We start from the raw sequence: 22,601 nt of genomic DNA on the forward strand, positions 1-22,601 counted from the left end.
ATATACTCATCCTTATGTTGGTCCAAACCTGTATGCATTTCTTTGCATGTCCGCAGAAGAAAGTAAGTCAAACAGATTTGGAAGGACATAAGGGTGAGTAAATGATAACAGAACTATCCCTTAAATTATATTTACATTCTGATACTGTGTATTTAAAGTTTCATAGTGGTTCTTTGTATAAACATTCTTAAATCACTGTTATAATATTCATTATGTACCATGTTTTCTGTGTCAGAAACGCTAGGCAAACATTTGATTGAGGTCGTAGAGCCCTATGAAATCAGTTTTATTTTTTTCTAAATTTCATCTTATTTTTTCTGTGTTTTTGTTTTCATTTTTCTGGATTCCATTATAATGGTTTGATTACATTTTATAAAAACAAAAAATTAAGTGTAATCAACTTAATTCATAAACAATTAACAATTTAATAATGTATTACATTTTTAACAATGATAATGTCCTATGAAATGTTTTTGTTTTTGTCTTTTGTAATTTTCTGGATTCTGTGTTTTAATATTTAATACCAATTTATTAAAAAAAGGTTGTAATTAAATTAATGCATTACAAACTTTATCAATTTAATTAATCTTTTAAAATGTAATGAACAATTCCTTCCATATTTTTGGGAAAAATAAGCGCTGCACAACAGAGGTTTAGTGTTTAAATTAAAACATGAAAAATTGTGTGATATTCCTTAAACCTGTTTACTAGAACTAGACGAATCTGCACCGGTCCGCTTATTCACAGACACGCAGAAAATGCAGATTTCGTAAGGCGTTTTTGCACTTTAATATTCACAGACACTAGTCAATATTGCAATTTGATTAAGTGTACAGCCCTACTTCTGATTTATACATTTTTTTTTTTTCCAAATTCCATAACATTCCATGTGATACATTAAATTACATTTTTATGACTGGATTTTGTGATTCCATCCTCATTTTCCACATCGCAGAATTCATTGGGCCCTAAGGTAGTCTGCATGCACTCCGCACAAGACATATTATAGCAGCTGATCTCGTTTTATTGTCACAGTAGTATCCCCGAGTTCAGTTGCAGTAGTCTTTTTAGTACTTGAAAGATAAACAGTGTCATGAACTACCAGTCATTCTCTTACTTGAAACAATGCTAGGTTTTAATGAAATTTTGCAAATATCGTTTTGTTATTTTGCGTCTCAGTGTAGATTCTTGCAAAAAAAAAGTTAGCCGTTTAAATTGCTTCTCTAGCTTATGAAGCGTAGGAGAAGAGACTCAAATACTGTAACGTTGATGTTAGTACAGGAAATAAAGCTAATATTAGAAAGGGCACACAGTGAGTTTAAGTACATTTTTAGACGTTTTAATGTCCATAGCAGTTCTTTCGAGTGGAGATTTTTTGCTGAAACACAGTGACACTTCCTGTCTCACCCTTACACACACAAACTCACACACACATCTTCTCTTCCAGACCAGCTATGATCAGCAGCTGACACAGGGGGAGGTGTGAAGAAACACACACACATGTACACACTATGATGAATGCACAGATATATGGATATTTAACATATCCATATATGCGCTCATACGTTTAAAGGCAGAGTAAACAGACAGATTCACTCTCAGAAATGTTTTTTCAGAGACATTCTGTCTTACACTTGCCGTGACCATATGTCATGCTCCGTGGCCTTTTAATGGGAGACATTTAGAAAGCAAATGCAGCACTTTAATTTACAGCCCTGAACTTTACTGCCATGCCAGAAAACTCATGCAGTGCACACTGCACATGGATAATAATAATCACAGCTATAACATTATTTATGCAGCACTGACCCTATCAGAAATGCATCTCAAAGTGCTGTATTAAAGATTAAATGTGGTCATTAAGAATAGATTGCTTTAAATAGTTTTATGTAATTCTAATAATTTATACTGTTTTGCCTTTGTAGGGCAGAACAGAATGACAAAATCATCTTCGAGTATGTGTCAGTTTTTTGCAGATTAAAATGTTTTTAATTTTGAAGTATTGCAGTCTTTTTAAATTTGATGGTAAATTTGCTAATCATTTTAGATAAAAGGGTCTTAATACTAATTGGAATGACTAAATTGACTTCAAGATTGACAGTGTCAGAAGCAAAGCTTGAATCTAAGAGAAATTTCTTGAATCTAAAAGAAAAGTCTTAGAGCTTTGATGCCTTTAAATGGCACAAACTCTGAAGCCAGACTGCAAAATCTGTTTACATCTTAATATAGCGATTTGACCTTTTCTTTAGATTTCTTAAGATATAAAAGAAAAATCTCTATATAAATTTGCTTCTCATGCGAACGTTGACATTGATTAGCTGAAAGGCGTTTAATTTTTCAGAAAAATAAATAATAATTCTATTGAAATACTTTTATTGATGCTTGGTAATACACAATCTTTCAAAAGTTTGGGATCAGATTCTTGAATGTTTTTGAAAGAAGTCTTTTATGCTCACCTAGGCTGCATTTAGTTGTTCAAAAATACAGAAAACAGGAATACTGTAAAATATTATTGCAATTTAAAATAAGTTTTTAACCGTAATATATTTTTAAATGTAATTTATTCCTGTGATGACAAAGCTGCATTTTCAGCAGCCATGACTTGTCAGGGTTATTTGATGTATAGAATTTTTTTTTTTTAAATACAAATATTTTGTAACATTAGAAATTACTTTACTGTCACTTTTGAACAATTGAATGTGTCCTTGTTGAAAAAATGTATGTATTTTAATTTATTTAAAAAAAACAACTAACTGACCCTAATCTTTTAAATGCTAGTGTAGAGTAAATTTGTAGCTTTAGTTAATGTCATTCACAGTTGCGCCATATCACATGACCTTCAAACACACACTGCTTTCTCTCACTTTAGCTTGCAAACCCTCTTACTGTTCACCTTCCATGTGCTGTGTGATTCCAGAACAGCTAGAACACTCCCATCTTAGGGATTTTTCTTCCAGCATTGAAAGATTGGACTCAGGGCATGTGCTGTATATTGGAATAGCTTTGACCTAGAGAGCCATTTACAATATGAATTGATTTACATAATTGATTTAGCCTTTTCCTCTACCAGCCGACCTCAGTGACCCTTAGTGTATTATCACTTGGATGTCGGATCTAGGTTTGGGCTGTTAAATACCAAAACCGTCATTTCTGAGATTTCGCCCAGGCATAGGCTGCACTTGTGCATAGCAACATGTAGGGGTCCGTGTGTGTGTGTGTGTGTGTGTGTGTGTGTGTGTGTGCGCGTGCACGTGTTGCTGATATCCTACACTTCTTAACACACACACATTACACTCTCATGTCACTATATTTGATCAAAGACTGCATAGATATACAGCTGTGCTACTCTGTATGATTTACCTTATAAAGGTTTAATTTCTAAGAGCCTCTTTTACTGCCCTATAGGGAGAAGGAGAAGAGTAGAGCTGCAAGCAGCAATTAGCAGAATCCAGCGGGTATAGAAATCTGCCGCAATGTTGTAGATTAAATGGACTTGTAATTGAAATAATTTAATGTTTAATATCTCAAATATTTTGTGTGGTTGACTTTTGTCTAATATATATCGATTCAATATTTAATACGAGTACATACATGACTATGCTAGGTCATGTAAACGTGAAAAAACTGCTAAATTTGGCACACAGGTTTTGGGCTATTACCTAAATTTTCCTTTGCATTTTGAAGGCTTTTTTAATGTGTGCACGTGTTGGGCACATTAAACAGTTTTTTTCTTAAACTACCATTTAAAAGTTTGGGGTCGGTCATTTAAAAAAAAGGAGTCTCATACTCACCAAGGCTGCAATTATTGGATCAAAAATATAGTAAAATACAGCAATATTTTGAAATAATATTACAATTTAAAATAACTTTAAATTTGTTAAATATTGTTTATTACTGTGATGGCAAAGCTACATTTTTCAGTGTCACATGTTCCTTCTAATATGTTGATTTACTCAAGAAAGTAAAAAAAAACAGCATTGATATAAAATAGAAATGTTAATATACAAGTCTTTACTTTACTTTTGATCATTTTATGATCCTTGCTGAATAAAAGTATTAATTTCTTTAAAAGAAGTCTCCAAACTTTTGAATGATAGTGTATGAAAATGCAGTTTTGTTGTATTTTTGGCTTTTTTTGAATGAGCTGATCTCAAATCCATTTTGAGATCAGTTCTTGAGAATATATTTTTTCCTAAAAATTAAAACTGTTCAAGGTACATAGTAGGCTGGCTGGAAAAGTAATAGGAAACTTTCGTGAACTTGTATTTTGCAGTGATTTAATAGAACAGGTCCTACATATGTTGACAAAAGAAATATTCTTGAACTCTCAATAGGCACAAAGCGTTGCTTCCATGTCTTAATTGTAGATATATCGCAATTGTATTATATATATATATATATATATATATAATATATATATAACATAAGTTCTCTTACAAAAGGTTCTCTCGTATTGCGTAAGTTTAGCTTACGCTACGGGTAAAGTTAATCTTTTCTCGAGATACTGAATCCAAAATTATCCTTAATTTTGTAAACTTTGTCAACGCAGTGTAGTAGCTGCAGACCTAGAGCAGGCTGACTAGCGCGCTCATTGGCTGCCCTGCGGCAACTGCAGCAGCCTACCAGTGAGCCTGGCGTGACGTCACGCCCAATGGTGACGCTTCGCACCCAGTACGCGTCACAGCCCGCACAGGGGGGTGTGGCTTAGCGTATAAAAGCGGGGCTCGGAGGCTGCTTCCCTGATTTTCATCTCTACAGCGAAGCTCTTCGCACCGCTGGATCTGAGAGAAGCCGCCGCCGTCGAATTCAGCGACTCCAAGCAGAGGAAAGCGCCTGAGAAAGCCGGTCAACTTCTCGCCGCCTTCAGCCTTCCGTGCCAGCAACGCTATCCGGCGACATATCCTTTTTTGCACTTGCACTGTTTTTACTGTGTTTGTGTGTGCTCACCGCTGCAAGACACTTTTCTAGAAGAGCACGAGCGTTCTTGTCAGAATGCCTCGCAGTTCCTTTGGCTCGTGCAAGAGAGTATTTAGCAGCCAACGAGCCGGTTACATCACCCTCTCGCCTGCACACAACCGCCGTTTTTACGGCGACCCACAAAAATCTCATAAAGAGTGTATTTTCTGTTTATCCGGCTCACGCCGCTGGTGTTTTAAGTGTAGATAATGTGCCCACGCCCCAGTGTTCACCCTTACACACAACCACTATAACTCATGTGTCCTTCATGCCCACAGAGCCCACTCATATAAAGCTGGCAAATGCCGCTCGCGTGTTAGATGCAAACATCGCGAACTCGTGCTCGCTTCCATCTTATGCCCGCTCTGTCACAGTACGGGGAACGGGGAGCTGCATTTCAGCTCTGCAGCCCTGGTTAGCAGCCGATTGGTACCAGCAGGGGGTGACGAGGGGAGTGATTTCGCACCGGAAAGTCATCTCGACAGACGCCTCCAACTCAGGTTGGGGCGGCCTTTTCGAGGGCAGACCGGTCTTTGGCCTGTGGTCAGACCAAGAGAAACGCCTTCACATAAACTGTCTGGAGATGCTGGCGGTTGAGAACGCGCCGAAGCGCTTCCTCCCGTTCATACAGGACCAACACGTTCTAGTCCGTTCGGACAGCACGTCAGTTGTGTCTTACGTGAACCGTCAGGGCGGTATCAGATCCAGGAGCCTCTGCGATCTGACAGAACGCCTCCTCGTTTGGGCCCATTGCTTCCTGCGCTCGCTGAGAGCGACGCATGTGCTAGGGATCCTGAACGATGGCCCGGACAGACTGTCCAGGGACAATATTCCCCCCGGGGAGTGGTCTCTACACCCCCAAATAGTCCAGATGTTATGGCGCCTCTTTGGCAGAGCGGAAGTCGACCTATTCGCGTCAAAGGACAACGCTCATTGCCCAGTGTTCTTTTCAAAGAACGAGGATGCTCTGGCCCAATTCTGGCCCAGCAGCCCGCTGTACGCCTTCCCTCCGATCTCGATGTTACCACAGGTAATCAAGAGAATCAGGGAATCGCGCATGCTCCTTATAGCCCTGCGATGGGAGAACCAAACATGGTTCCCGGAACTAACACGGCTGTCACACACAGCCCCGTGGCCGATTCCGGTGAGGAGAGACCTCCTCTCCCAAGCCCGCGGCTCGATCTGGCATCCCCATCCAGAGCGCTGGTCTCTGCACGTATGGTTGATCAACGGATACCCGCTGTCCTGCCAGAAGGAGTTATAAACATGATCACGCAGTCTAGAGCCCCCTCTATGAGACGACTCTATGCGTCTAAATGGTCTGTGTTCTCCAAATGGTGCACCGACAAAAATCTGGACCCTCATACGGGTGAGGTCTCGCAGGTGCTCGGTTTCCTTCAAGAGCTGTTGGATAAGGGCAGGTCCCCATCCACGTTCAAAGTTTACGTGGCGACCGTTGCAGCTTTCGCTGAGTCGAAGCAAGGCGGTCGCTAGGAAGGAACGAGCTGGTCATCCGCTTCCTGAGAGGAGCCAGAAGGATGAACCCACCGCGCCCACCTTCGGTACCTATTTGGGATCTCTCCGTGGTCCTAGAGGCCCTAAAGATGCATCCCTTCGAACCATTAGATTCAGTGAATCTAAAATACCTCTCGCTCAAAACCGTTTTTCTTTTGGCTCTGTCATCAGTTATACCTGTGGGGGACTTACACGCGCTTTCTGTTAGCGCAGCGTGCCTTGAGTTTGGCCCTAATGACTCTAAAGTCATCCTCAAACCAAGACATGGCTATGTCCCGAAGGTGATTGGCACTCCCTTCAGAGCACAGGTCATTTCTCTGTCGGCTCTGCCAGCATCCGATAGCGAGAGCAGCGACAGCCTCCTCTGCCCCGTTAGGGCACTGAGAGCTTACGTTACGCGCTCCGCCCCTTTCAGACCCTCCTTACAGCTCCGGCGACGCCGCTCTGCATTCCCCATGGGTGCATTCCCCATGGGCACGCTAGTCAGCCTGCTCTAGGTCTGCAGCTGCTACACTGCGTTGACAAAGTTTACAAAATGAAGGATAATTTTGGCTTCAGTATCTCGAGAAAAGATGAACTTTACCTGTAGCGTAAGCTAAACTTACGCAAAACTCGTTCCCTCTCTAGAGAGAACCGAGGGTTGCGTTAGGTAACGGAGTACGTTTTCACCTCTTCTGTCTAACTATTATTGCGGTTTCAGGGGTTTCTGTTTCAATTATTTTATGCTTATATTTAGCTACATGGAGGCAAGGCTTGAGTCTAGAGAGATGCCCTGCCCCCTCCCATTTACATTTTTACCTCCCCCAAATCCCCCTCGCCCCTGGCCTGTGCACGAGACTGTAGCGCTGCTCAGACTAACCTCCGCCCCCTGCTGTTTGCATGCAGTCACTGCATCCAGCAGATCCTGGAGGCGGTGCTTCACTGCCATCAAATGGGCGTGGTGCACCGAGACCTGAAGGTAAGTGCCGATTGTGATGTCATCGCTGTCCTTCAAGTGTGTGAATGTGCATGTGCTCATAAAGGTTGGTATGTTCTGTAGAAATCTGTGCCTATCGCTGTGTCGATTTGAAGATGACTGATGTAATTGCTAATAGCAGCTTTTGATCTCTCTGTGAAATTGAGTAAAACGACTTAGAAATGCAATAGAAATCAGTCTGATCTCACACAGTGATAGCGCGCTACGTGTGTTCGTGTTGCTGGTGATAAATTCACTTTCATGAATGTTCAGGTAAGACTGCGCTAATTGGCCTGACTTAAAGAGCGACATTGATTTTTATTTATCGATCAAGCACTTCAAAAGTGCTTCCACTAATACATCTGTAGTACTAATAAAAATAGACCAAATATAATCTAGATTATTCTAGATTACTCTTATTGCCCAGAGAGTCAGTGTAGACAGGGTCCCAGTCCCAGACCGGTCGTCATGTCCAGGTTTGAGTTCACTGCAGTGACATTTGACTGCTCCCTTGTGACCCTTGACCTTCTCTAAAACGCAGTGCGCTTCACGACACGTTGTTCTTAGAAATAATTCCACTAGTGTCACACTATCTAGCATGCTTTGCAGTTGGCTTACAGTTCAAACCGGCCATAAAATATGGCCTAGGATGCTTATCTTAACTGCCAAAAAGCTCCCATGCCTTCTGTAAACGTTGTGGTTTGTCGGTGGAGAAGGTGATGCTTAGAAACTGTTTCGGAATGCATGCTGCATGTTTTTCTGTCGTTTATAATCTCATAAATAGTTCTTGCAGTGGTTTGCTTGTTTGTATGTCTCATATATGCATGTATAAGTGGTTTGATTGTTACTTGTGACTACTGTATATTTGTAATGTCATTTTATAAATGCCCATTTATCTGCAGGTTTTCTTCAAAATGCACAAATCCTTAAAAAAAAAAAAAACGTAGTTATACAAAGAGTAAAACGGTGCACTTTGTGTTTTGACCAATGTATATCAATAAATTCAAGTTTTAATTTCGTCAAAAACCGAAACTGAAAATAAAGCTTTGGTTATTAAATTTGGGTAATTGGATAATTGAACTCGGTATGCTTTTCAGAGTGTTGTGTGCTCGGATTATAAATGAAACCAGTCATGGCAGAGTTCTTCAGCAACAAGTCACCTCACAATATTTCAGCTGAACAAATTTTACATGTTGCTACTCAGCCATTATTTTTGTTCATGATGAAGTGCTCCCTCATTGCTGACATGTTTCCCTTTTGTATCTTATCTAAGATACTGAAACAGTCAAAACGCATCATCGGGAAACATCACTAGCTATGTTTCCATCACCCTGTTGTTATGCGCATATTGAAGTATCGCATCAGAAACGTGTGATGGAAACGGCAAATTTAAAAATAAATAAATTTGGTAGTTTTTGACTTGGCCGAAAAAGAGTTAATGCGAATAATTGGAGTTGCAAAGTAAACGCATTTGCCGAATAACTTCTGACGTAGCGAACATTAAACCCATGTGACAAATTGGCTGTTTCCACTGATGGTGTCAATGATGTTGCATAACGTTTCAAATTTGACCTCTGAGTAAAATGCCTCCCAAAAATCCTGCTAACGTTGTCTTTCCCATATGTATGGGGCTCGAGTCGAGCCAAGCCAAGCCGAGCCGCTCAACGTTGTTGTAATGCTCTTGCTGCTAGTGCCTTCATCAAAAATTCTACATTTCTTATTCTGTGCGTAGCATTCAATTTGGCGATTGCAAGCTGCACTGCTATTAGGCCTAAATGTATAACTCTGCCCAATTGTAACTAATTGCAGTCCTGTCTCCATTTTCTATGGATGCCTTGTTTTATTTACTGTTGGTTACTAGGTTACCAATACAATGGAAAGAGAACAACTCAATGGAAACGCACCTGAAGGTCCTTGCATACCGAGTCCAAAATTCGTGTCCGAAATTTCCGCACGTTAAAAAATAAATACGACCTCACGCTATGTCAATCACGTTTACTTACACACTGCCTCAGAAACTTTCGTCTGTCATAAAAAAATTCGGATCGGGTTCGATTTTCTGCGTTTTTCTCATCCGTAGCAAGCATTTTGAGAGGTGCTTTGACAATTCAGAGCCACCAAATGACGAAAAATGAAATTTTCAGTGCATCACTAGATTTTATGTGTAGGTTTAGATTCATGCTTCAGTTTCAATATAGCAGTATCCAGAAAAAGAAACAAGGTACAAGCTAAAAATGGTGCTGCTACGGTCAGCTCCATACTCTACTCTTGACAGTACCAGCACTCTGGTTTCACGCTATCTGTGTCTACCCACACTGGAGTGCCCTTTTGAATGGAAGCCCGGGGCACACGCTCCTCCACAGCGGGACTCTTGAGTGGACATGACAGGAATGCCACTGCAGAAAAGAGCAGCGATCTTGCACACTGCACAGGACACGTATATCGACACATATGCTTTTTTTAGATTTTACTGAGCTAAACAAGAAAACGTAACCAACTCAAGCCAATTTAACTAGTGCACCCAGCGGTGTGTGTGTGCATATATATGTACTTTTTTTCTTAGCTGTGCCCATGCTGAGATTTTTGCTAGGAAGTCAAGTCATGGATTTCTCTGCAGAGGTTATACGTTCGTGAAAGAGCATTGGAGAGTGATTTTTGGCAGATCTTCTTTGCTGGATTTGTTCTCAGGGTGCTGTTCATCAAAATTCCTCCCACTACTGAGATTTAAGGCTGGGATTAGCTCGTGGTGTTCCAGCCCTCAGCAGTGTGCATGTTTAACCTCTTTTTGGGGGGGAGTAGTCTGCATTAGCTATGCTATATGAGTTCTTCTGAGGATGGAGACAAAATCTAGGAAATTTTAATGAAGGGATGGTGATAATGATGTGATAATGAGCGTTATGGAACAAGGATAACAATGTAAAAAAATAGATATCCACTGGCTCTTAATGAAACATTTAGAAGCCACATATGCTTAATAGCTTTAACGTCCATAAATATGTATAGTCAAGTCAAGTCACCTTTATTTATATAGCGCTTTACACTATACAGATTGTTTCAAAGCAGCTTTAAGGTTACAACAGGAAAATTATGCATTTCGGCTGTTGTTCAGCTGAAGTCAGTTCCGTGTTGACTCAGATCCGTTGTAAAGATCATCAATTATTTAATTAGTTAATTAGTTAATTTAATCTATAAAGCAGTTCTGCAAAAAATGATGTCATCGTCCAGCTCAGTTCAGTTCTCATACAACAGTGGCAGTACAGTCAGATCAATAATATTGTTGAATATTAAGTATACGTAGATGGGCTGCTGTACGTAAGCCATCCACCGTATGGGAACGGTCAAAGTCATTCTGTGAGCACTTGAGACCAAGTTGACTGTGTCTGCCACCATAGCTAATATCTTGATCTATATAGACTTCAGCAGATGATTTTCATAGGATTTTGTTTACCATTAATGTTAGATCATTCTGCATATGCTATTGGCTTGAATCAGTCTGTTATATATCTCTATTTAAAAGAAGGGGGTCTCGCTAACATTTTTGTCTGTTCACCAAAGCTGCATGTATCGGATGTAAAATATAGTAAAAACGCTAACATTGTGAAATATTACTACAATTTAATATCACTGTTTTCTATTTTAATATATTTTAAAATGTAATTTATTCCTGTGATGGCAACGCTAAATTTTCAGACGTCCGTACTTCATTACTTCAGCAGCGGTTATTTGGAATAAAAATCTTTTGTAACATTATAAATGTATTTTTCTGTAAATGTATTGTTATTATTTTTAAATCATCTTACTGACCCCAAACTTTTAAATGGTATTGTATATTTTTTTCACAGTTTTGATCAGTTTAGTTGCAGTCTTTATTGTGAATCAGAGAGTGAGGGAAGTGGATGCTAGATCCACCAGATACTGCAATGCAGGAAAAGCTGCTTGAGATTTGACTATCTGGTGCAGTGCTTGTGAAGGTGTGTGTGACTGTGTATTTGGTTTGTTAGCCTGCCCTTACAGATCAGAGTTGCTAGCATTATGATTTATAAGATAGTGTTGTGTGTGTGTGTGCTAGCAGAAGCATCAGGAGGCACTAGAGGGGATATCACATTATTAGCATCCATCAGTGGCAGAGAATAATGAGGCTAGATAATCTGGGTCAGTCGGGAGAAAAAACACGCACACATACGTGCACACGCTCTTATTGCCAGTGAAGACAAATGTATTTTCCGCATCCCTCATTTAGAAAGTACGTCAACCAAACTCAACATCTAACTAATATTTCAAAGAAGAAAAAATTTTGAGGGTTGTTTGTATGCAATGTTAAATTTGAACATGTGATGGATATCTGACTATATATTATTGTTGTGTAGTGTGTGTTAGCATGCACAGTGTGTTTGTTATTGTGATTGTGTGTGTTTAAGTTGTGTGTTAAGGCAGGAGAAATGTTGTCTTGATTCTCCCCACAGCCAGAGAATCTGCTCTTGGCCAGCAAGTGCAAGAACGCTGCAGTGAAGCTGGCTGACTTTGGACTGGCCATCGAAGTGCAGGGAGACCAGCAGGCATGGTTTGGTAGGTAATCGTTGCCATAGCAATGCAAACAAATAGTTTGATTTTGAGACACGCCCACACGACTCACTTTTTGGACACTTTATCTTGTGTGTGCTTACTACTTTTACAATCACATTTTACTGGTGCAGAGGAGTATCTGAAAGACTGTGTGCTTAACTATGTTTTACAGGATTTGCAGGGACACCAGGTTACCTGTCACCTGAGGTGTTGAGGAAGGAGGCATATGGCAAACCGGTGGACATCTGGGCCTGTGGTAATTAAACTCAAATACAGTGACAAGCACATGCTAATTCTGAAGAGACAAAGAGATTTTCTGTGTTGTGCTTCAAAACTAAGTGAGCTGCCTTGCTGTCTACCTTCCCTGCTGAAAAAAAAAAAAAAAACTAAACCAGCCCAAGAGGGTTTTCTGTTCTTAGCTGGTATCCAATCCTGTTCGAGCTGGTCTGATTTGCTGGTTGCTGGTTTGTCTTGGGCACTTCTTTTTTTGGCCTGCCAGCTTAACCAGTTTGGCCAGGATAGGTGATCAAGCAAACTTGGACAACGGTTCTAGGCTGGTTTGCTTAGTTTTTTTTTTCAGCTGGGTCCCAAAGGGATATTCACAAATACAGAGATTTTCAGTGACGGAGACAGGAAGTCATTCATTTTTAATGAGAGTTGGGGATTTCTATTCGACCTACACAACACTAATTAAACCTACTAGCAAACAACAGCACAGAGACTCTTCATCCTCATCTACAGGGATTGGACAATGAAACTGAAACACTGGCCAATATTGTGTTTGAGGTTTCACGCCTATATATGCGTGATATTTTGATATTCTGATATTTTACATTCAATCAGAGCAGTAAGAGCAGAGTGTGAAGGTGGAAGTAGCAGAGCAATAGCGCAGGTTTACATAAAATATTGCAATTCCACAAAACATAATGGGAGACATATCAGAGTTCAAAAGATGACAAATTGTTAGTGTGCATCCCTCTGGCTCATCTGTGACCAGGACAGCAAGTCTTTGTTGTGTATCAAGAGCTATGGTATCCAGGGTAATGTCGGCATACCACTACGTAGGACTAACCACATCCAACAGAAGTAATTGTCAGCGCAAGAGGAAGCTGTCTGAAAGGGATTACAGGTACTAACCCGGATTGTATCCAAAAAAAAAACTAGAACCCCAGCTGCCCAAATCACTGCAGAATTTAATGCGTACCTCAACTCTCCTGTTTCCACCAAAACAGTTCGTCGGTAGCTCCACAGAGTTAATATTCATGGTCAGGCTGCTATAGCCAAACCTTTGGGCACTCGTGCCAATGCCAAATATCAGTTTCATTGGTGCCAACTTTTATCTGTCATTCCCTAGACAAACTGATGCTTTATTGGCTGCAGAAAGAGCCCCTACACCATATTAATAAATTATTGTGTTCGAAAACCAGGTGTTTCAGTTTCATTCTCCAACCCCTGTATTTTTCAATACTTTTGAGTATAGTACAAATTATATTATCTGACATACACTCACCTAAAGGATTATTAGGAACACCATTCTAATACTGTGTTTGACCCCCTTTCGCCTTCAGAACTGTCTTAATTCTACGTGGCATTGATTCAACAAGGTGCTGAAAGCATTCTTTAGAAATGTTGGCCCATATTGATAGGATAGCATCTTGCAGTTGATGGAGATTTGTGGGATGCACATCCAGGGCACGAAGCTCCCGTTCCACCACATCCCAAAGATGCTCTATTGGGTTGAGATCTGGTGCCTGTGGGGGCCATTTTAGTACAGTGAACTCATTGTCATGTTCAAGAAACCAATTTGAAATGATTCGAGCTTTGTGACATGGTGCATTATCCTGCTGGAAGTAGCCATCAGATGATGGGTACATGGTGGCCATAAAGGGATGGACATGGTCAGAAACAATGCTCAGGTAGGCCGTGGCATTTAAACGATGGCCAATTGGCACTAAGGGGCCTAAAGTGTGCCAAGAAAACATCTCCCACACCATTACAACACCACCACCAGCCTGCACAGTGGTAATAAGGCATGATGGATCCATGTTCTCAGTCTGTTTATGCCAAATTCTGACTCAACATCTGAATGTCTCAACAGAAATCGAGACTCATCAGACCAGGCAACATTTTTCCAGTCTTCAACTGTCCAATTTTGGTGAGCTCTTGCAAATTGTAGCCTCTTTTTCCTATTTGTAGTGGAGATGAGTGGTACCCGGTGGGGTCTTCTGCTGTTGTAGCCCATCCGCCTCAAGGTTGTGCGTGTTGTGGCTTCACAAATGCTTTGCTGCATACCTCGGTTGTAACGAGTGGTTATTTCAGTCAAAGTTGCTCTTCTAGCAGCTTGAATCAGTCGGCCCATTCTCCTCTGACCTCTAGCATCAACAAGGCATTTTCGCCCACAGGACTGCCGCATACTGGATGTTTTTCCCTTTTCACACCATTCTTTGTAAACCCTAGAAATGGTTGTGCGTGAAAATCCCAGTAACTGAGCAGATTGTGAAATACTCAGACCGGCCCGTCTGGCACCAACAACCATGCCACGCTCAAAATTGCTTAAATCACCTTTCTTTCCCATTCTGACATTCAGTTTGGAGTTCAGGAGATTGTCTTGACCAGGACCACACCCCTAAATGCATTGAAGCAACTGCCATGTGATTGGTTGATTAGATAATTGCATTAATGAGAAATTGAACAGGTGTTCCTAATAATCCTTCAGGTGAGTGTATACTGAATGGAACAACCTTAAAAATGTTGCTTATGTATGCACTTAGAACAGAATCATTATTCATTTTTTAATTGTTCTCTATTCAGGTGTGATTCTGTACATTCTGCTGGTTGGATATCCACCTTTCTGGGACGAGGATCAGCACAAACTTTACCAACAGATCAAAGCTGGAGCTTATGATGTAAGTTTTACATCTTTTCAGGTCTGTGCCTTGTTCCCCACCCCCCCCCCCCCCCCCTCTCTTTCCCTTCTTTATCACAACCTCTCATTCTTCTGATAGAAGATCAGTGAAAATCCCAAAGACCATTTGCCCTCATTGTTTTTCAAGTATGTACTGAAGGATGCACTTCATGAATATACAGTCCTCGGTGCAGTTTCTAGCTTCTCTGACACGTGTCCCATCTGATGTACTCGTGACATTTTGATGTTCCCACTTCATCTAGCTTGTGCAACATATTTGTCTGATAAATGTGTTATGTAGGCAGGAGGGTTCATAAGAGATTTTTTCTTTGATAGAAGTTATAGCAATGTTAGGTGTTAAAGAAGTTTTATCATCATGTGTCTGAGTTTTGACCCACCCCTCTGCTGCTGGTACTGGTTTGTCTAGATTGATATTTGTTCTGATTTAATCATTTTATGAAAGCATTTTTAAATGTGAATGCAGAAATTATATTTAGAATACTGTATTTAAAGGTGCAGTAAGCGATTTCTGAGAAACGCTGTTGATTTTTGAAATCACCAAAACAAACACGCCCCTACCCAAAAGGTACTTTTGGTTCACACCACTGTCTTGATAGCTCTGACAATTAACGAACAATTGCAACACAGGCACCTCCCCCTAATGAGTAGGGATGCACCGAATCCAGGATTCGGATTCGGATTCGGCCGAATATTGGGCTTTTTAACGGGGTTCGGTTTCTGCCGAACCTCATAATTTTTTTCCACCGAACCGAACCCTAGGCTTGCACTACGCGCGCTACGTCGAAGTCACCGATCAGTGAATGACATCAAAGTACCGCGTGAACGAATAGAGAGGAGACGGCTCCTTATGCTTTTGAATTGCTCTCGCGGTACTTTGATGTCATAAACTGATCTGTCTGTGCAGCGCCGGTTCAAGTCGAACAAGCCTGTAGTAGTGTAACGCGTTGTGTCAGGAAGAAAAATAGGGATAGCTCACAGCTAAAGTTATTGCAGAGGCCAGACAGACTCACGGAGGCGATTGGCATCTCACAACTCGCACTTTATTCCACAATCGAACTTGTGTAACTGTCTGTCACACGTTCTACCGTCCACAGCGTTACTTAACAAAATAAGGTAAAAATGAGCAGTGGGCTGTGAGAAAGTGAAACTGGAACTCGTGAGCAGAAAAAGTGTTGTTTGGCAGTACTTTCAGTGAAAAGAAGGCAATTCAAGTCGAGCTACATGTTCAATTTGCAATGCTGATTTGTCTCATGGTGGCAAGGACTCTAAACAATAGGCTACACAACATCGCCGCTGTTAAAATGCATAATGTTGCTTATTCTTTTCTCTTTTTTTACAGTTATAAAAGTAAAAGTAGTGTTTATTATTTACAGTAATAAAATAAAACGAAAAATCCACTTTGTTTACTTCATTAATGTGTTTACTGTGTTAATGGACTGAGGATGAGAGTAGGATTCGGTATTCGGTTTCGGATTCGGCAGAATCTTAACCAGTGGATTCGGTATTCGGCCGAACCCCACAAATCTGGATTCGGTGCATCCCTACTAATGAGTATATCCCCTTTACTACTGATTGGCTACAAGTGTGTTTTGGTGCTCGGTAGACATGTGCCGGTATTCGGTAATGCGATAAATCACGGTAATGAATATGCACAATATTGTTATCGCGGGCAATTCAAAATACCGTGAAAAATAGTAGATCTGAATTTAGATTTTTAGAACGCACATTAGCTTATTTTCCATCAACTGGTTAAAAAACACTGCATATATGCTGCGCAAAACACGTGCGCACTCTGATGTAAACAATCCCCACATGTATAAGCACTGTGTGCATGCTGCGCAGTGCGCACTCTAGTCTAATGTAAACAATCCTCACATGGAGAAGAAGCATGGCGGAAGGAGGAACGCTGCCGACGATTTATCCCCCTTCTAAAAGCAGGGCTGCCAACTCTCACGCATTCAGCGTGAGACTCACGCAACTGACACCTTTCACACGCTCTCACGCCACAGATCTTTCTCACGCAGAGAAAAATCGCGGAGCAAAGAGGACACTGACACCGACTGACTACAGAGCAGGTTCCTTTTGATATGAAACAAATTCTCAGCTCTCGGATTCTGTCCATTTTATTACAAAATTCAGACAATAAATACAGTTTTGGCGCGTGTAAATGTGACGTGACAGATCGCTGTAGCGCCTCAGTTCAAGTAAACCGATCATCTGTTACTTTTTATTTAAAGATACAGTACAAAATACCGAAAGGTATATATTCCTCATACATAATATCGATCAATCAGTGTTTTTCAAACACGGAAATAGGTCAATAAAACTTTAGAACAATTATGTCACAGAATGTTACATTTACCTCAGGAAAGCCATTTAATGACCAGCATGCAAGTTGACTAGAAAAAAAAATAGCTATAGAGAGGAGTATTTTGCTAAATATGTGCACTATATTACATATTTATTATATTTTTACTTGTGTCATTATATAATTGTTATTATAATAAAATTAAAAACCCACATTATATTTAATTTAATTAGTTATTTATAAACTTTAATAATACCAGCTGATAGGGCTCTCTGTATGTTTACAGCATTACAGTATGTGAGATATTTTTTCTACTTTATCTACTGTACCTAATATTTATCCAAATGAGTCAATATTGATTCAACATTGAAATCAAATCCAAGAATTGAATTGAAATCGTGAAAATTGTGTTAAGCAATAATACAAACAGTAGCCTACCAGTCATTTTACCATGTGACTGGTGATTTGTAAAATGTTGTCACTAAACTTAATACAATTCTGTTAGAGATGCTCCGACCAGCATTTTTGGGGCCAATCACCAATTACCGATCACCAAAATCTTGTATTTGTATTTAGAAAATTAGATCAATTAAGGAAAGTATCTGTCTTTGTATCTGAAATAGATGTAAAAATGAAAAACTATGTGAAATCAATTATAGTGACCATCCAGGCCACACACATCCATTTGTGTCAGGTTACATAGTCAAAAAAAAATGTCCAACTATGACAAAAAATATAAAATATTTTAGATTACTATAAGCCGTCCTTCAAATAAGGCATAAGAAAAGCATAATGACCTATTTAAAACAAAGAGGTAGTTGGCCTAAGACTGAAAGACAAGGGAAGACTAATGATAAGTGATAGCATAGGCGTAATTTGCGGGTGGGACATGTCCCCACCACTTTTTGCTAAGGTCGATATTGTCCCCACCACTTTTGAAACATCTCGCGGCACGAATGTACCAATACAAATAAATAAAACATCTCCAGTTAACTAGCAGAGCATTCATTTTGTTCATTTGTTAAATAAGAGGCGATCTAGCACTGAAATGTGTTTTTTTTTTAATTATATCAAGTGATCAAAGTGCTCGTTGCCGCTGCGATCAGTGGCGCGGATACTGTGTTCTCTTGTGGCTCGCGCACAGTCTTCTCTCGGACACGCGCTTCAATCCGTTCTGGAGACTCTCTATTCGTTCCGGTGAAATTACAAAACAAAACATACACAAACGTGTCCTTGCCTGACATACAACAACTGATAAACATTATCGGTTTTGATGAGAAGAAAAAACCCTATACGAGTGCGGATTAGAACCCAGGACCTCTGACACGCTAGGCAAAAGTTCTGCCACTAGACCATTAGAATAAATTCATGTTGCCACTGGCAAGCTCTGCTATGCTCTGCTGTTGTGTGCGCCGTGCATGCAGGTGGAAAAAAGTTCGGCTTTTTTGATCTGCGCTTTTGGGGTTTGCCGATCAAGCTATTTTTAGCCAATATCGGCCGATGATGATCGGCGGCCGATCAGTCGGAGCATCACTACTGTTTAGTTACCAAATGTTTTGACAATCACAATTACACCTATTGTGATGCAAGTTGTTTTTTTTACATCCCCCCAATCCATCCGTTTCTCTTGTGCAATTAAAATATTGTGATAATACCGTATACCATGATAAAAGCTCAATCAATTCATCGTAGCATGAAATTTTGATACCGGCACATGCCTAGTGCTCGGTCCGTTCCACTTTCAACAGCGTTTCTCAGAAATCTCTTACTGCACCTTTAAGAGAATGTGATAAATGTGTATTGAATATCACATTATAAAAACACTTTATCACCATCTCATATTAAGAATGTTTATCCATTTTCATTTGGGAGCATTGATTCATACTTGTTTTTGCCGATGTGGGTTTTTCCAAAGGGCAATTTTTTCTGAGCCAAAATTGACTCATATACTGTATCTGCATTTTGCCAATGCATTAAGTTCAGAAAATGGGACTTGTAACAGGTGGTTTATTTCTGTAAAGTAAAATTTTCTTAGAGATGCACAAGTTATAGAAACTGCATATTCCAACAGGTGGTTTATTTGATCAACAAAGATTTGCAGCTGTAGCTTATGAATACATCTGAATAATAGAATAATATATATTTTTTCTTTTTCTGGTAGTTTCCATCTCCAGAATGGGACACAGTTACTCCTGAAGCCAAAAACCTCATCAATCAAATGCTGACCATAAACCCTGGCAAAAGAATCACTGCACAGGAAGCTCTCAAACACCCATGGGTCTGCGTATGTATTCTCCGATATGCACATGCAGACATATAAAACACTTATATACAAATACAGCAAAATAGTCCATGGGCCCAGGCCACAATTTTCACTAATTGGTACCACCCAAGATGGCAAATTCTAGTTTGATTTTTTTTTTTCAGTCCATATCTCTAGATGACATTTCAACATGATAACCTTTTGTAAGTGGTAGCTTTGTCACAGAAATTAGCCTTCAATGACCGTTGAGCCAAAGAACTGTTGAGCCAAAGAATGAAAAAATCTTGTAACTTTATTTGAACAGAACATGTCATACAAAGAAAAACTAAATAATTATACCTTATTCATGAACTTATTTGGCCATTGCAAAATGTTTCTGTTTATTCATCATCGTCATCATCATCATCATCATCGTCATCATATTCAAACAGTTTCATGACATCAGTATTCTCCTCCTCCTCCTCCCTCTGATTGCTGCAGGTTTGTAGCTTGCACTTTAATTTATTGGCAAGACGGGAACAGTCGGGAAGCTTGCAGGTCCGTGAACACTTGCAGGCCATTAGCTCCAGAACAGCCATTGGTGCTGGGGGTCCCCGCATTCAGTCTAACATGAGCATACCTGAACAAATAAGTGGGAGATATTTCTCATCCATTTCGGTGAGGTGTCCAAATGTCAAGATATTACTTATAGATATTTATATAAGACATAAGACATCCAGAAGGCAGACAGGGGACCATTGTTATCTCTAAGGTAGCTGAGGAACTCATTGAAACGTGTCAGAATGCGTTGACATGAATCTTGCTCGAGGGTTCCCTCAAATCTTGTCTTAGATATTTCTTCACACAGGTTATGGACTGCTTGCAGAGTTGCTTCCAAATGAATAAGATCTTCCTGACCATGGATTCTGTTCTAACCATGGATGAAAACCTTTCCATGCTAGTCTCAGGAAAGCCTCATAGAGCAGCTTGTGGAGCCTTACTCCTCGATTATACCTGTGACCATCAGTAACCCCTGAGATTGAGGCTACGTTTACACATAGCCGGGTATTTAGAGAAACGAATATTTTCCCCCTCTCCGTTTTCAAAAATAACATCGTGCACACACCCGAATAATAACGCCGTCGAGCGCCATCATAACTATGCCAAACCTATGGGCGGCAGTGTAGGGAGAAGGAAAAAGCCATGCAAGCCAATCAAAATCCTCAGAATCGACAAGAGAGAACCTAAAACCCCGTTTCTCCCAGTTTACACGGCAACACATAACCGGCGTTTTCAGAAATCTCCACTTTGCCCGGAGTTTTTAGAAATAATCGTTTTCTGTGATAAAAACGGCATATTCGTGTAAATGAGAGGGCAAAACGCAGAGAAATATCTGCATTTTCCCATCGTGTAAACGGGGCCTGAGCCATCAGCTATCACTCCTGCCTCTACACGAAGGTCTCTTAGACCAGCATCTGCAAACCGTTTTCCAATTGTTGCCATGAAAGTACAGGTGGTATGGAAGACCCCTATTCTAAGGATGATGTTCTTGAATACCTCCTGGTGTTTCCATGTAATTTCTGCAGCTTTGGCATATAATGCCTGGTCAAAAACAACAACAATGTTGTTGAGCTGCAGAGACTTCATGATGCTTATTGGTTAAGTACCTCATGTACTGTTGATAACTGTGTAGCAGGAGCATTGATTGTGGGCAAATAGCCTATACTATCTTCTTGTACACTTGTATCATTGTGGGTGAGGATGTTTAACCCAGTCCAGCTGCAAACATCTTTGTTGGAAAGACGAGCCATTAGCCACACGTGGTTTCTGTCTGCTGCATCCTGTAGAAAGGAGGCATGATTAGTCTCAACTGTCTGTATAACAGGAGGATTGGCACGTTCTCCTGCATTGTAAATGGGAAGTACCATCTCTACTGCTTCAATGCTTCTCTTCTTGGTTTTGGGGATGCAAGGCAAAGCTCTGGTCCCAGCATTATGATCAGCAATAGGCTTTGTTTGCACAGCAATTCCGTTCACTCCAAGTGATGTCCCTTCACCACTGATTGTCTCCTCTAGTCTGTCTATATCCACTTCCTTCCAAGCACCTCCACTTGCTGCTTGCTTCTGAAGGCAAAGGTCTGTGTCAATTTCTTCTACCTGAGAATATGAAACACCATGGCCAAGTCTATTCAGTATCTTCATCAGTTCCACATTTCCGATGAGTGACTTGACAGCTCTGGGATGGGTTATTACCTACTTTGGATAAACCTGTTAGGAGTGTCTGGAGAAACTCCACTAGAGATGTAGGAGTGCTGTTCATCATCTCAAGATCTGACGCATGTGGTGGCCATGCTTGACTAATATCTTGGTTCCGAATATCACCTGTGATCTTCAGTGCCACTTGCGATATGATGTCTTCGCTAATGCTTGAAATTTCAACCGTCTTAAACTACTTCGCATCTCCACACACTCATCAATCTATTTTTAATTACTCACAAAGTTCTTATTTTATAAAATAGGTATCAAATGAAAAAGTGGACCTTCTGCTTCACAGTGATGCTAGTAGATTGCTGGTAGAACAAAGATGGTCTGAGTAATCTTGATTTGAAAAATCTAATTAAAATAAAACAAAGTTGCAATCATCGGTCATTTCTTCACTCATTTTCGCACTGCAGAGTCATAGCTGAATAAGTTGAGAAGTGCCTGTAGCCTCCAAGGGTAACGCATATCAAAATAAACAGCAGGACTCACCTTTTCAGATGAACATAGTGGCTTATCTGTACAACGAGGTATGGAGGAGTAATCTGAAACTTTTGAAACTAGCACCAGTCGTTGTTGTTGTTGCATAATATTATTTCATATACAGTACATACATATTTTTTCAAATTGCTAGATCATGGATTGTCCCACCATCATGGTTCTGATATCACCAGATTACAGACAGTCTTGTCTATCCATATCTGAAAAGATACCCCCCTTAACATCAATATCTTTTGAGATAGATTTACAAATATAATAATTTAGTAGATGCAAAAATATTTTTCTTTAATATGAAGGCTAATACAAAACGTATACCACATATATCATGTCAAATGATGGCAGATCTGGATAGCCCTGACTGTCCTGAAAAAATAAAC

At 40.2% G+C, this 22,601-nt stretch overlaps 1 protein-coding gene across 50 annotated transcripts in view; it reads left to right on the top strand.

Moving 5' to 3' along the window:
- The window catches only part of camk2b1 (calcium/calmodulin-dependent protein kinase (CaM kinase) II beta 1), a 73,323-nt gene that overhangs the window by 18,730 nt on the left and 31,992 nt on the right, over positions 1-22,601 (top strand). For 40 of the 50 annotated variants that reach the window (XM_056263739.1, XM_056263742.1, XM_056263745.1 and 37 more), the window contains 5 exons: positions 7,357-7,429; positions 11,890-11,992; positions 12,162-12,245; positions 14,801-14,895; positions 19,385-19,507. In XM_056263739.1, coding sequence (XP_056119714.1) covers positions 7,357-7,429; positions 11,890-11,992; positions 12,162-12,245; positions 14,801-14,895; positions 19,385-19,507 — 478 coding nt within the window. The remainder of the gene's footprint in view (positions 1-7,356; positions 7,430-11,889; positions 11,993-12,161; positions 12,246-14,800; positions 14,896-19,384; positions 19,508-22,601) is intronic. The other 10 variants (XM_056263740.1, XM_056263748.1, XM_056263755.1 and 7 more) reach the window with 1 other exon arrangement.

The sequence above is a fragment of the Rhinichthys klamathensis genome, unplaced genomic scaffold (genome assembly GCF_029890125.1).
Source record: "Rhinichthys klamathensis goyatoka isolate OS25496 unplaced genomic scaffold, OSU_Roscu_1.1 h1tg000210l_1, whole genome shotgun sequence".
NCBI lineage: Eukaryota > Metazoa > Chordata > Actinopteri > Cypriniformes > Leuciscidae > Rhinichthys > Rhinichthys klamathensis.